Source organism: Zosterops lateralis (genome assembly GCF_965231275.1).
Source record: "Zosterops lateralis genome assembly, chromosome: 5".
NCBI classification, from domain to species: Eukaryota; Metazoa; Chordata; class Aves; order Passeriformes; family Zosteropidae; genus Zosterops; species Zosterops lateralis.
In genome coordinates, this window is record NC_139766.1 from 27,273,711 (window position 1) to 27,289,682 (window position 15,972).

Here is a 15,972-nt window from a genome sequence, read left to right on the forward strand (position 1 = left end):
TTCATCATCCTTATCTTATGGACTGCTCTTTTTTCCCTCCCACAACTTAACTAAAATATCCCCCCTTTTTGTACCCATCACAGTGGCATCAGAGAACCTAATGACAAGAATGGAAGAGACAGGACGCTCTGCTTGCCAGCCGAGGCTTCCCCTGCCACGTTACCTCCTCATAGCTTGTGGACTTTCTATGGAATTTGTATTTCTCCTAGTGATCAATTCGTGGGACTCACAGAGGCACAGGCAGAGGAGGGCAGTGCCTCTTGCACTGCCTGCCCAAGGTGCTTCAAGTGCTGACTTCCACTCCTGATGGGCTGCACCAGAAGAGGAAGAGTCATCCTCATCTCCATCCTTACAGCACAGCTGGCTCTGTCCTCTTCCTCGGGCAGACCCACTGACTGCCGCGGCACAACCTTTGGCACAAAGCGAAGCAGGATTTGGCCCCAAATCAAAGGCCTCACCAATGTGTCATACGAGTTAGCATGAGTGTCTGTCTGTCTGTGCTGGGGAAGGGCTAAGAGCTAGAATAGCAAGGGTATTTCAGGTCAGGCCTGAGGCGAATTAGCAGACAAGTTGTGAAGCTTACACAACATGTGGCCACATTATGTGTGGCTCCAGTCAGCGCTAATAGCCTGTCATTGAGCTCCACGTTTAAACAATTTGAGCAAACAGCAAACACAGAGGATGGGAGGAGGGAAAAAACCTTCGAGGAATAAGAAAGATCAGGCCACTTAGTATACTTGACAAGTAAATATTGCAGCATTGAGGACAACGGAGTATCTATTAGGTAGTTAAGACATGACCCAGTTCCTACCATGAAAAAGTAACATAGTACAATAGCAAAAATATACAATTGGTCCAGTTTTAAAATTCGCTTGGCCAAGTTTTTTAAGCTACATTGGAGACCAGTTATTGGTTTGGGCTGTATCTGATCATGTGCATTACAAAAGAGAAAAAAATAAAACATATATGATTTTGGTTTAGCAGCAAGGGAACCAAAAGAGGTTTTTTAGTAACAACAAAGAGTAAAGTTCAATCACATCTATATAAATAACATCGATATTAGTGTTGGGAAGTAAATATAAAGCATTTTATAACAGAATTTAGAAACCACACTGCACTGTTTAGTATGAAAATAATAGCCTTTCGAGCCAGCACTGTTAGAGTACTTATTTAATCCAGTGCAGAATTGGCTAAGAAATCATCCACTCTACCATGGGAATGCTTAGCTCAGTATCTGGTAGATTGCCAGCCATTTAAAATGTTTTTGTGTTGGTTTAATGATTGTTCCCATGAGCACTGATGGTAAGGGTTGACATTAATTAAAATACTAAGTCATCAGAGCTTGCATTGTGGGGAGAGAAAGAATGGGCTGGATCCAATTGTCTTCAAGGTTTCTTCAGCCTTCCACATTTTTCTCTTAGCTGTATCATACATGCCAAGTATCCTTTTAGATGAGGTGTAACAGTGTAAACAGGCCATGTCCATAGATATAATCTTTTAAAGTTTTTCACATATTTCCATGTAACTGATTAGAGGACGGTCATTAAAATCAGCTAATCATGTAATGTGGCTGTGTTCTGAATGCTAAACAAAATGCCTAAATGAAAAAGGATTTTAAAACAGTGTCTGCTTCTCAATTTATTTCTACTGTATACTCAATGGCACACAATACAGTACAAATTCTGGGACTTATCCTCATTAACCTCAAAACTCATTATCTCATATAAAAACAAGCCCTTTCCATAGAGTGTGTTGCAAAAGCAATGAAAAAAACAAACTAGAGATGTATTTTGGCACACACTCTGGAAACACGATGAAGTATTTCACTTAGAACTGTGAAATTAAACCAGAATGGCATAAAATCCTGAGTAAGGCTCACTGCTAAAATGATTTTTGCATTATTCAAATAGAATAGTTATCCTTATTTCTCTCATTTTATTAAACAATTACTCAAGATCCAGATCTTCAAAGGCACACAAACAGGAAGAAGTCACTTAACACCCGGAGTCCTCAAAAGGTCCCCCCAAAAATGAGCCAAGAAGCTGAGTTCTTCTAGTCCCGTCCATTCAGCAAGCCTCTGTTTTCATCCTCCTGGCAGGGGCTTAATACTGCAGAGAGCAAAAATGCAAGACAAAGTTTATTCTACGTATAAAATGATCAATATTCTAATAATAAAGACTTCTGGCTTGGCCAACAGGAAGAAGTAAGCTGAGCCTACATAAATGCAATGGACATTTTCACAGTAAGCAATATATATCATAAAGGAGACTGCTAGTCCCAACACAAAAGACAGAGCAACCCTTTCTGTATATAGAAACACTTTCTATTATCACTTTTGCTCCTCTGGATCAGAAGTCATGTGAATCTGCAACTTTGGGTCACCTCCATTTTGCAGAAGACCAAAATCTTAAATGAGGTGCCTGAAACCAGTTACCATCCCAGCTCGTTCACCAGCACATAGCACAGTGCTCACATTGCTTCCCATCACACCAGGGGACTGCATAAGAGATGTCCTCATCTCTGAATACGTGCAATCACCACTGTGCTTTGCACACACAAACACTGCTCCTTTACTTCGTTTGTGGAGAGACAGAGACCTTCTCTGCTGTCCTGGCATTAAACAGGGGGCAGGGGTTTTAGACCACCACAGGTGGATTTCTGTGATAGCAAACCCTGGAATATGGGAACACTCTTTGGCTTTTGGGTGTAAATGGTCTCTGAATAATCTTCTCATGTAAATTAAGTACCTGGACTTTGAGTCATTCAGCAGCTCATCTATGTAATGTAGAACAGCCAGAGCAGGCAATGGAGTTCCTTGTCCTTGTACGTAAGGCAGGAGATCTTACCTCTTCCTAAGGCTTGTCTTCAGTGGAGACATCTATGGACACGAAGTTAAAAGGCTTTGAGTGGTTTAAAATTAATCTTTTTATTTTAAGCTCTTGGGCTGAGTTTGGGGGTTTTAAAATTTGTTTTTCTGGTGGAGCTGCTTTTTCAGGGTGGTGGTGTTTTTCTGTTTGTTTCCTTTTAAAGAACAGGGAGGCCCGCATGAGGCAGCGCCCAGGGAGCTCCTCCAGCCCCTGGCCAAGGGCTCCGCAAAGCCGGAGTGCCCGAGCGCAGACTCTCAGCTCAGCTCGGCCTGGCCGTAGCAGCGCATCGGTGCAGCGAGTCCCGCTGCTTCTCCGTGCCCCATCCGGGAGGCGCGGGGAGCCGGGTACCGCGCACGGGGCCGGCCCGGGGAAGGCTCCTGCAGCTCCCCGGAGCTCGCTGTCCCGCCGGTGCCCCGCGGCGGGCGCTGGCAGCGGCATTGGCAGCGGCGGGCGGTGCGCGGCCGGGGCGCGGCAGTGGGTGGTCCGGGCGGCCGGAGGCGCGGGCCGTCCCCCTGCCCCGGCGCCGGGCCCGCTCCCGCTCCCGCAGCTGGGCCGGAGGCGGCCCGCAGACCGCTCTCGGCACATTTCTTCATTTCTCACTTGAGTGCCCTTCTTTAGTTCCCTTTCAACTGCCCACTTTATATCGGCTTCATTACACCACCGCTCCGTTTGTGATGTAAATCGGGAAACTCAGGGAAGTTTTTCTTTTGGCCTTGTCTACGGAAGAATACCGAGAGGTATTCAAAACGTATTAACACAAATCAATGGCACCAATAAAAGCAAAATCTCCTTAGCAACATAATCTTGATTGCAAAAGGAGAACTGAGAGCATTTAGCAGAACAGTGGCCCACATGGAATACGCATTTGTCTAGAAGAATGCGGCACAAAGCCTAAAAGAGAGATGCTGAAAAAATCCAAAATTAACTCACACTGAACAGTTACTCTTTTTTTCAAAAGTACACAATTGGCTACATTAAATCTATCGTGCGCTTTTCTGCTCAGCAACATTGTATCTACCCCTTTGCAAGGCCACATTACAACAGCCGGAATGCTTCAGAGCCAGCCGGGAAGGAGCCCCCCTCCCCACCCGCATGCTGGGACAGGAGCATGTCTAACACCCTCGCTCATATATGTTAGAGACACTATACACACGCACATTATAAAGAAGTTGTCAAGACTTCCATACTAAAGTAACCAAAGAGCTTAAAATGTTTCATGCAAGGAAAAGCTGCTGACTGATGAGAACCAAGGCCGTCCTCAGCACAGTGGAGAGTACACTTAGTTTTTGTCCATAAGGTTCATGTTAACCAGCCTTTCACATGGATGGCAATGATTCCTTTCTAAATAGGTGGTGTCTGCCTCAACTAGATGGAAACACTATCCTGTTTGAGAGCACACGTGAATAAAACATCAAAGCCTAGACACAGCTTCAAAATCAACATTCAACCATAATGATGGTACATTTAATAAATCCTACTATCATTAGGGCTTGAAAAGCTTAAAGAACTCCAAATGTGGACTTAATGAAAAAACAGTTTGAAACACTTAAGGCAGGCAATACCTGTAATTTGGTAACTCCAGTCCTAGAGTCACCTAAATTATCCAAAATCATTTTCTCTCCTCTCACCCACTCCGCCCATTCCCCCCCCCCCCCCCCCCCCCCCCCCCCCCGCCGCCTTTAGACTAAAAGTACCAACTGGAAGTAAGATGAGACCGTTGCACAATACAGCAGTTTCTCAAGTTTTTCCTTTTCTTCCTCTCCCTACCACCCCCTCTCCCGAACACAGATAAAAAACAGTAAGGCTTAGAAGATAGGTTAACAATTATTTTATTAGTTTACAATACATACAACTTAAGAAATGCTTTTAAAAAAGTTATATTGGAGTCCATTCCAATTCTGGGTCAGGTCAGGAAAAACCAATGTCCGTGTATTAAATAATATTCTATAATTCAACAATAGATTAGCCTCAGTAATTTAGCAGACATGGTTAAATATTCTTAAATATGCCTTATATACAATTGTGCAGCCTTAAAAAAAGTCCTTTTATTCCTATCTTCTCCTCCCAAAGCTGTGCAACCTGTAAACACAGTACTGGCTTCTAAGCTTTGAGTCTCTCACCCAGACTTAGGATACTTGAAGAGGAATGTTACAATAGTGGAAATCACAGCAACCCTAACTTTCTAAACTCTTTGTGAGAGGAGTGATGCCCCACAAGCAAAATTAACATCAAGTCTCTCTATAAGTAGCAGCTTCTTCAATTTCCAGTTTTAGGTTAAATTATTGCTTACATGTTTTCTGCTTGAAATTGACTTTTAACATACTCCAAAATACTGAGTTTTAACTTTTCCCTCTTGATGGTAACATCTTTTCAGTGACTTATTTACCATTACTGCTTTATACATTTAACAGGTCTTTCCTAAGTACATACAGTCCAATGCAATTCTCTGCAAATTCTTTTAAAGGAACATGAGTTAGACAGGTCTAACTTAGCACACAACATTTAGGCACTGTTTTGTAGTTTACTATTCTCTTTCAGATTCATGTTTGGAATGAATTCATATTCTGATTGCCATACTCCATCCTTTATGAAAACAAGAATCTGGGTTACACTTTTCAAATCAGGAACTACTGTGCATTCCCTGTTATCTCACTGAATCAAACTGTTCATTGACAACATTAACCAGTAAGTACACTGCATATCCTAGCAAGTTAGGAAGCCTATTGCTAGCATCAAAGGATCAGAGATAAACACTTGGAGTGGATGAGTTAGGTATTTATATCAGCATAAACCAGTTTAAACATATAGCCACTAAAAATATCAGTTACATTGCATCAGGATGACTTTTCGAAATATTTCTAAACGTGACTTTAAAAATGTATTCATAAACCTAAAATACTGTAACAAAAAAAGTCTTCAGCTGACTACTAAGTCTAGTTTTCAACAGGAGGCAAAGCAACTTTAAATTATTAAGCTATAAATGGGGAGCAAATAACAATAAAAAAGCATGTTTCAATAAACATTATAAAAATCTATTTTTTCTCTAACAGTGAGCATTCCTCATGGTTCCCTTCTCTGTAAGAACTACAATTAGCTACAAAAGTCTTACTTACCTGAACTTAAATTGTACTAACTGGATCCTACTTGTAGGCCTTAGATATACTGTCACATGACAGGAGCTGTCTGGACAGGTCAAGAATTTTCTTTGGAAACAATTAGCCATGCATTACAGGCTCCAGCTTAGGAAAAGACTGTTCTGCACTCAGCACAGCTCTCGTCAGCAATTCCATTTTGGTCTGGCTATTTTAAACGAAGAGATGCTGAGTTGAGAAGGAAGCTTACCTTCTGCATTATTATTATGCATGATAGCAGAATTGTCTCTCAACTAGAGCATAATCAAAATAAATTAATAACACACTTACCAAAATACAAGTGAACAGAAGTTAACATACAGCCTACATAATTACTGAAATGGACTGCTAGCTTTTGCTTAACTTGCATCATTCAAGACCATTTCATTCAGTTCAAAACTATTTTCTGTCATACTCGCAGAACTCTAAACCTAATGCTCAAATCCAATCTTTTGAGAGTGTTGCTTCTCCTAATTCCTGTTTTTCATCTTTTGCCTCACTAAATTGTTCCTACTGGTCTGTTTTATTTTCAGGAGCCAAACATTTATGAATCTCTTTTCAAGAAAATAAATCTTAATGAAATATTAATGAGCTAAACAAACCAGAAGACTTTTTTTTAAAGGACGATTTCCATGAAACTAGTAAAGTGTAGTTTTATAAAATATGTATATCACCCAGGTGTTACGTGGTAGGGATACATACATATACCAGTACAAGTGTCCACATATGAAGTTTCATGCAAGGAATCAGGGGGTTTAATTTTTCCAATTATTCAATAATTCAGCCTACAGTGACTGAAATATCAATGTGCAGAAAGAAGAAAGTTCAAAAATTAATGAACTGCAAAGTCCTGTTACCAACAAAACAATACAAATGCATATCGAATGAAGAATAAATGCATGTTTTCAGCGATGAAATTTTTTCACTTCTAGAGTATTTCTCCCCTTAAAATTATTCTACTTCCTTAAGAAGAATGATACTGTTTTCTTAGCACACCAGTATCCCCTGATTCACAAAGCTACAGAGAGAGCTTTACAAAGAATAAACACCGGAATTAAGAAGGTAGCACCATTAGAAACAACCACTCCATCCAAATCAGAAAAAAACCCCTTCGTTTATCCTTATCTAGCATACTTTGACATTCAGCAGCCCAGTAAAAGAAGCTCTCATAACTTTATATTGATAACATTCATAATGGTCATGCATATTACAATCAAGTTTCTAGGGTGACATTTGCAAAGTAAGCCTTCATGCAGACAGGCATTCAGCTCATTAATCCCATGTTCATATTTCCTATTAGTCCCTGAGAAGTTAATATTTCTACCTACAATATGGCTATTAAAGGCATTATAATGATTATACAATTAGCTGTTTGTCATGGAAATGCAATGTGGCTATAGGGAGAAGCACAGAAATTACAGCAAATTAGCAGTGATGAATACAGATTTCTGAAATGCTTTCTTTTCATAAGCAAGGTTGCTGAAGAGCAACATAAATGATTTTAGTCACAGATACAAAACTAGCCAGTGCCACTTACCCTTAATAAGTCACTACTATGAATTCAAGACATTGGAGGCTCTGAGACCTCTCTAATTGAGTGTTTCCTTTACACAAAATCATCTGGATTTTGACCTAATGTAGGGTCATCACGATCCTTCTTTTAATTACTCAACGGCAGTGCTGGGAGAACTTAAAGAACCACGGATTTTCTTTGCTTAACAAGTCTTTCACCTCTTCAATTAAAGTGATCTCTTTAAACTGTTCAGAATTCAAATGGGGGTTTTGGTGGACAATTTGCATTATTGCCAGCTGCTCAAAACCCATAAACTAGGGCTCCAAAACAAGGGGACCAATTTAAAATTAAGACTTTGGGGTGGGGGGTGGAGGGAAGGGAATAAAGACAAGTTCTTTTTCCTTGGCTCCTGGCTTCTAAGCAGTTACAGATTGCATTTTAAAGCTCTTCCTACATCTTTGGGGCTAAATAACGACTTTTAGAAAAAGAAAGAAATTAAAACTGACTTTAAGTAAGCCTGTATCTGAGAGATAGTGTATTAAGGTTTATACAAACTATTCTACTTGGGTTTAGGTATCATGGGAAATTTTGGATTTGCATAAATAGTTGATTAAAATTACTCTTACTGACCTATTATGAAAAGTTTACTGACTTCCTGTAACCTATCCCCACAAACATTTTCATTTCTGGTGAAGTTTGTCAATCCCAATATAAACTTTAAGTCACAGCTACTTAACAACAGATGAGCTCTTCAGAATTCTTCACACAGGGTCAGAGAAAGTCCTTCTCCCTCAGAACTTATTTCTACGTATGACTAAAAAATCAAAAGAATTTGTTTCTATTGTATTACAGTAAGAAAAAAAACCTTTATTCACCAGTTAAAGGTGACTATATCTAAAAATAATAATTAGCTCTCACAGGGAATCATTGGTGCCTTCACCATTAGTTTAGCAGGCCAAAGATGAAGCAGGCATAATTAGCATCATTTGCTAAATTATTAATATCAATTTGATATCTAACTTAACTGTTCAAGGAAATTTGAAATAGATTTGAAAAAGATTATTTGTAGGAATTGCTGAGTTGCAGGAAGCTAAACAAATCAGTATAGTGTAATAGTTATTTTAGCAAAGAGTAGGCTGCGTCCTGGAAGTCCTACTATAGCTTCTGGTCTGCTCCAACTGTGTAATTTTGTTCTTTGCCAAGTGACAAAAAAGGTAATATATGTCTTCTCACTAGCAATCAAAATAAATCGATTTAGTATTTCAGAAGCAACATCAAAAGAAAAACCTGACAACTGCCGCAGGCATTAAACAGTTGATTAAAGCTCCTGCCATCTTCAATTTCCATCGTTGTAATTAATGAATTGAAAGGGATTGCATGAAAATGTTTTGTAACATTCTTACTAGGTGAGTGTACTACTTTTTCAGGAGAGTACCACTTCTGAAATAAAAGTCATCTCCCTATATATGCAGTTTCTCAAGTTTTCTGATTTTATTTTAAGTCAGAGACATCGTTTCAATAAAATATCCAAAACACTTTTTGAGGGAATAAGTCTGGCCTCCTTACAGGTGTTTAACTTTTTAATTGCTCAGAGCTCAACTTTGGATCTCGGTATTATTTCTTAAAAAGTCTCAGCCAAAACACAGAAATGCCTGCTAACCAAGCCTACGACTGCTGATGCACCTAGAAGTAGACAAGATCTTAAGCATCACTACTGTTGATGAAGAAGCTTTACTAATGGCTTTACTGTAAGCCAGACTATTCACTGCTCTGGTCTCAGCACACATCACACCCAAAGCAGCTTTACTGTCACTGGGTTTGGGTGCTGCAGGCAAGGTAGCTGTGGACGTGGACAGAACACACTGCAGGAAGTTTGAGCAGTAAACTAAGGCAAAACAGCTGCTATGAACATATCACAAGCCATACCCTCCACTACAGTGGAAGGATAGGTTTCCACATCAGGGGAAAACTGCATCCATGACACAAATTATCTCTATAATCAAATGAAAATTTTTATAAAATCTAGGCCTCATATGATCCAATATTCATTTTATTGAAAACTGAGACTTAAAGAAATCAATATATATTTCTGGTCGTAAGTATTTATCACCAGTTATCACTTCTGTTCAATTCCAACCTCTCCTCTGCACCTCCAACCTCCCCACTCTCTGCTGCCATCAATGTTAGGTTTCTGTCCTCCCACAGGTTGAAATTAGTCTGAGGTTACAATTAATACTTCTGAGTGAGAGGAGTACAGCAGACCCAGATTTGTACTGAAGAAGAGGTTGAAATTAATTTTAGAAAATTATAAAAAGTTACTTTATAGAGAAACCATGGGTGGCACTCAGAAGACTGAGGCCAGCACAAAATTGGGATTTGTTAATTAAAAATCATATTCTGTCAAGTCAAAGAAACACCCTTATAGGCCTGTATGAAAAGCATATCTGAGCTATTTTCAAAGTGAACGTAGGAATCCACAGATGAAAGCTGAGCAAAGGATGAATTTTGGGAACAGACACAGAAGGCTTAGATTTAAGAAAATTTAAAATTTTCTAGACCACTCCCACTATGAACAATTTAGGAATATAATACTCACTAGGGAATATTTTACAGAGAATAAATATTCTGAAGACATAGAAAAATAGCTCACAGCATCAAGGTACCTGTAATACATTACCTTGAAATAAAACTTGTATTTAAAAGATTAAAAAAAGAAGACTATTCTTGTAGTGGTATCAACTTTTCATTCATACAAATATTAAGCAGAGTATATCTGTTTTTTTCATATATTCACATTATTGCTTGCTAACACAACTGTACAAAGAACATGTTCTTAACTTACATCAATTTTGTGTATAGTAATTTTAGATACCTAAAGCAAATTTTACAATATGAGAGTTGCAATTAAAAAGAACTCAAACGGTGTTTGTGAAGATACATACAACCAAAGTATAAGAAGAAATGAAATACAACTGGCCTGACCCAAGCATACATCATATATCTAGCTAAAAAAAGTCTTTTACTTGTGCAGAAAATAACCTTTGTAAACCAAAATGAGCAAAAGAAAGGGTGCAATAAATAACTGCCTAACACATTTAAACTTACACTGTTGCCCAGTGCACCCTGCTTTGATTACTTTTAATACATGGCATTTCCATCTGGAACTGTACTGTTCAAGAATTCTTCAATAACTTTTTTCTGCTTATGTGGCTTTAAAATAAACAAACAAAAAAACCCCATGAAAGTCTTTTTGGGCAATTAAGTTTTAGTAAAACAAGTCCCTCTGCACCCTTGTGTACAGGATCTGGTAAACAGTATGAATAAAGCTGGCACATGGCAATTGACTTAATTAAAATAGCTACGTTATAAAATGCAATAATAATATACTTTTGTGATCTTGAGTTCTACTAACCAGATGCATGCAATGCTCTCAGTGATTCTTCTAGTCTGAGTAAAGTAATTCCACTTGGCTGCCTATTTTTTTATTATTATTATTATTTAAAGCCAAACGTTTTCAGAACCAGTTGACAGAAATTCTTCCGGAAAAGCAGAGATTTCTACTAACAACATCTGGGTTCCAAAAAGAACTCTGTCTCCTTCTTTAGCTGGACGGGACTAGTCAATATCCCAAAAAGAAATAAAAGTATTTGCAACAGACTAGTCACTGACAGAAGTTTCCAAATATCTTAGAAGGAACTTCAGCATGTAAATGAATGACTAAAGGGATTTACACAATGTACAGTCAATCAATTATGTCATATTGGGATAAAAAAATACCTGTTCACTTGTATGTAATTTTCAGCTGTGTATTTATAGTAATATATATGTACACACGCGTTCGCAAACATATAAAAGACTCTTTTGAAAATCAAGATACATTAATAAACAGAAGTAGCAAAAGTAAAAATAACTTAAGTAGTAATTAACATTTGTGTGAAATTACTTTGCAGAGTTTGACCAAATGCACTTAGAACATACTCTTATTAAAAAAAAAAAAAAACAAACACAAAAAACAACTAACCAACCAAAAATAAACCAAAACAAACAAACACAAAAAACCAAACCAAACAAATAGAAACATATGAAACAACCACAAGATTTTGTAGAACCAATGTTATATCACTACCAGGAGAGCACCAAGCAAGGCACCATTGGAAAGACAACATACTTGAATAAGTCTCTATAAATAAATCAAATGCTAATCTGGTCGAAAAATCGGTGTCTTTGGTAAAAATTCTATAAGGATGACCTGTAAAAAGAAAACAAATATGTATTAAAGATGGCAGCAATCCTATTATCTATCACAATGATAATTCATATGGTTTTGGGTTGGTTTTTTTTTAGTATATCAAGTTGTGATGAAAAGCAAAATTATGGCATTTCTTTCAGGTAGGAAACCATTAGAAAAGTCATGTATAATTGGTTTGGGGTTGAAAACCAATACTCAATGAACCAAATTCAACTGGAAAAGTTTGCCTACAGATATGAAACACAAACAAACTGAAGTAAGCTAATTATGTTAAAGAATTATTATGCAGTAATTTAGTTATTGGGAAAAATTATGAAAGAGATAAATGCATTAATTAAAAAAATAAATAAACAAACCTCCTGAATGCACAATGCTTGAAAAGTTAATTTTCAATTGCAATTTCACTTACTTCAGAATTGTTGCCACTTAACACAGGATTCTAAATCATGTTTATAGTTCAATACCTGTATAAAAATGTGTATCAACTTTTGCAAAGCTCCCACATCTACAAATGTTCAAGCAGTTAACGAGAACTTGACTAATGGTTTTGCATGATTATCCTTATGGACTCAATTCAAATTTAAACTACATTTTTCTGAGCCAAGTACACTATAGGGTCCACTGCAGAACACAATCCAAGTATGTATCCTCTTTAAATAAGAAACTTAAAGAAAATGTTGACTTGTGCATGCTCTTTCTTCAGAGACAGTCATAACAAAGCAGCACAATCTGATTTATAAACAAATAAATGCATCTGGTAACATAAATAAGGATTTTATTTACTTGTAAGGGAAACTCACCTTTTTAAGAAGTTAAAAATTATTTCTCAGTGTTTTTGATTGTAAAGGAGAATACAATTTAGCTGCTTAGAGAATAAAGACTTCTATCTCTGCAAGCATACCAAGCCTCAGAAATCAGAGTCTCTGATTTTATTTCTAAGACAAGTAACAAATTTGGAGTAACAAATACTGAAACCAGGTATACAAGTTTATTTTTTGAGATATTCAGAAGTGACTTATTTTCAGAAGTGAATGCAAACTGTTCAAAATCCACTGATCACTGACCTGAGTCAATCACTGGATTCTGTAGAGATACCAGAGCTGCTGATATTCAGATGAGTTTTCAAAAAGGGAGCAAGAATTAAAGCTGGAGCACTGTGTTTACACCAAAGGTATAAGATTATCTTTCCTTTCTTATTTAATTAACTATTTATTTAATACCTACTATTTTGGATTTCAAGCCTCAGTTTGGTGAAGCACCCAGTTTTGGGTATAAGAGTCTAATTTAAATCACTTGTTTTGTGAAAAGTTGAGGATAGCCATTTATTATTTAAAATTAAATCACAATCATATTAGGGGCAGTTTTTAAAGACACTAGCAGATCAGTTCACTGAAAGTGAGAAAACGTCACAGTGAGGTTTTGTAAAAATTTTCTCATCAACTATACCTAAAGATAATACCAGATGTTTCACAAATTTAAAATAAAATCTTTGACCTTCATCCCATAAAACTATATGCCCATGCATATTATTATTATTATATTAAGTAGGTCATCTAATTTGAAATTATATTTAATAGATGAATATTCGTCTATAAATGTTGCTGGACTATAGTATTTACAAACTCACATTATGGTTTTTTCCAATTGAATCTGCGGAACATTAGGTTTGACAATGTTTCCTTCAGAAAAATAAAGTTTTCAGCAAAACACAAATGCTTCATTTAGGCAAAGCTATTCTGGTGTCTGGTGCACACTGCCACACAAAGCTTAAGTCTACTTTTTGAAATTTGATATATTTAATTTTCAGTCACACCCATATATCTAACCAAAGAAATTCAGTAGGAAAAAATTTTACAAAAAGTACTTATCCAGTGAACTGAATAGAGCCCTTCTGTAAAAAATGCTTTTTGAAGACCTTGTATTTCAGGCAAGAGATAAGATCTAGGGGAAGGACAGGGAAAAAGAGAAGACTAAAAGATAACGATCATTTTAATATCATTTTGAACTGTTTAATACATATGTATTATAGCTTTGTTATTTTGAAGAACAGACAAAGTGCTGCGTAATGGAAGATCACAGATAAGTTAGAACTAACACAGCAGATATTTCTCCAAAGCTAATCTTTATTTTTAAAAAGCTAACCTTCCTACAGCCTACTTACTAAAGCATTAAAAGAAATTATGGAAATTCTAATTTTTCCTACATTTTAGCAGCTTAATTTCATCCTATCCTATGTATTTCCAAAATATATTGAAAACGGAAATAAGAACAGCACCAAAAAGAACAAATTGCAAGCTAAACAAGCTGAAATCCTACACAGGACATCATTCATTTTAAACTACACATAACTTCTTACTGTATATTTCCAAAAAGGGTTTACGGAGTCTCACCCAAAGACTGAAGTAGATTAAAACTCCAGAGACCAAGTTAAAAATATTTTCGTGACACCAACTGGAGATAAAGATACTTTCAAGATAGTTGAAGTAAGGGGCAGTTAAAATTTAAAAAGGCTAAAGGTTTCTTAAGCTCCAACAGCTTAGTTGAAAGGTCTTCTTCCATACTTTTGGACTTGATTAGCATTATATAAAATAGCCATATCTGACTTGCTGCGTAACCAAAGTTGTGGTTATTCTTTATACAGCATCTAAAATTTCACACTCCATCAGCACATGTTCAAGCTATTTTATCTTGGCAATTAATTTATTATTTTTTAGAACACAGTGAAGCCTTGTTTTCAAGTCATTCATAACTTTATAAATCAGTCCTGCACATGAAACCATGCATCTGTGAACCGTAGAAAATCTTTGCACTCAGGCGATTAAGCTCCTGACACCTTTACTGATTAATAATCATGAAAAGAATAAGATCAGAAGCAAAATAAATGATCATTTAATAGAGAAACTCACAAAACAGCCCTTTAACTTACATATTCCATCATGTTATTCGTTTCACATTTCCTTTTGCTTAGTCTCCAATGCAAGCACAGCTAGACAAGGAGGAAAGAAAAAGAAGAAAAATGAGCTGTATTTTATTGCAGCACACAGACTAGCCCATTTGTTCACCTTTCATATTTTTCGTTCAACAAAAGCATCTGTTTCCATACTGTGCAATTCAAACTCCAACAGTACGAAGCTGCTCCCTGCGGCACTCACCTTGTGGTATAACCTATTGTTTTCCCATTCTAATAACTTCTCAATCGATCTTCGTGTCTGGAAGACAAATGAGAAAGAATTTTACTCTTGACTGGTTTTAGAAAAACTTTGTTTTGCAGCTGCTTTTGTGTGAAAAGGATAGAGGTGCAGGACAGTGACTGAGTACAAGGTGGTCTGTAGTGCTACCAAAACTTGTCTGATATTAAATAGTATCTAGAACAGAAATAACTTTTTATGATAGCCAAGTAAGTACCTTTAACCACTTTGGAACAAAAACTCTTGATATGTATGCTCCCCAGTTCTTATGGCAGTTTTGACTTTAAAATCACGGAAATTTCAAAGTGATCTAAGTATAAAAAGCAGGATCTCCCAGGATCAGGACTCTAAACGTACCACTTCTAAGGTCAGCATATAAACTCACAAATGTTGCAAAGTATTTTGCAATGCTGTAGGTCAAGTGCAAATACACAATACTCTAAAGAAAGAAGGATTTTTTGTTACTTTTATATCCAGATTTTAGAGAGTGAAAAAGCAAATGCAGAAGGTTACAGTAAATTCCACAAATAAGCATTACTAAGTTTGTGATCTGTACAGAGAGCAAACCCAGTATTTAGGATTCTAAAGGAAACGTTTACTGCCTGTGTCATCCACACTTGACATTTTAGATAGAGAATCCTGAAAGCTGCTCTGCACAGCTTTTTAAGATTATGCATGCTAGAATTAAAGGACATTCTGTGCTGCTAAGTTTCGCAGCATTTTGAATATAATTATTCAGTTATATTTACATTTGAGAAATACATACTGACATTTATGGTCATTTGACTGCCAGAATATATATTGCTTAGCTTTAAATGGGATTTGCTACAGACAGTGAATAAAAAGAGGATAATTCATGGTGCCAGGTGTTAAGATGAGACCAACAGAGCTGCAGGTGCAAAAGGACGGAGCAATGACAAGGATCAAATACAACTTAGTGCAGCTGCAGCTTCCTTACAAGGCGGAGAGGGGTGAGGGGAAAGGATGAGAAAGCATCTTGCTGTTACTACTACAAAATACTAAT

The 15,972-nt window shown here is 37.0% G+C and overlaps 1 protein-coding gene across 2 annotated transcripts in view; it reads right to left on the reverse strand.

Moving 5' to 3' along the window:
- Positions 1 to 4,694: 4,694 nt before the first annotated feature.
- Positions 4,695 to 15,972, reverse strand: part of CHIC2 (cysteine rich hydrophobic domain 2) — a 31,114-nt gene continuing 19,836 nt past the window's right edge. Inside the window, exons 4-7 of one of the 2 annotated variants that reach the window (XM_083860861.1) lie at positions 14,913 to 14,969; positions 14,687 to 14,746; positions 12,825 to 12,860; positions 4,695 to 11,760 (exon numbers count right to left, since the gene is read on the reverse strand). In XM_083860861.1, coding sequence (XP_083716987.1) covers positions 12,834 to 12,860; positions 14,687 to 14,746; positions 14,913 to 14,969 — 144 coding nt within the window. In that variant the 3' untranslated portion in view covers positions 4,695 to 11,760; positions 12,825 to 12,833. The remainder of the gene's footprint in view (positions 11,761 to 12,824; positions 12,861 to 14,686; positions 14,747 to 14,912; positions 14,970 to 15,972) is intronic. The other variant, XM_083860860.1, reaches the window with a different exon arrangement.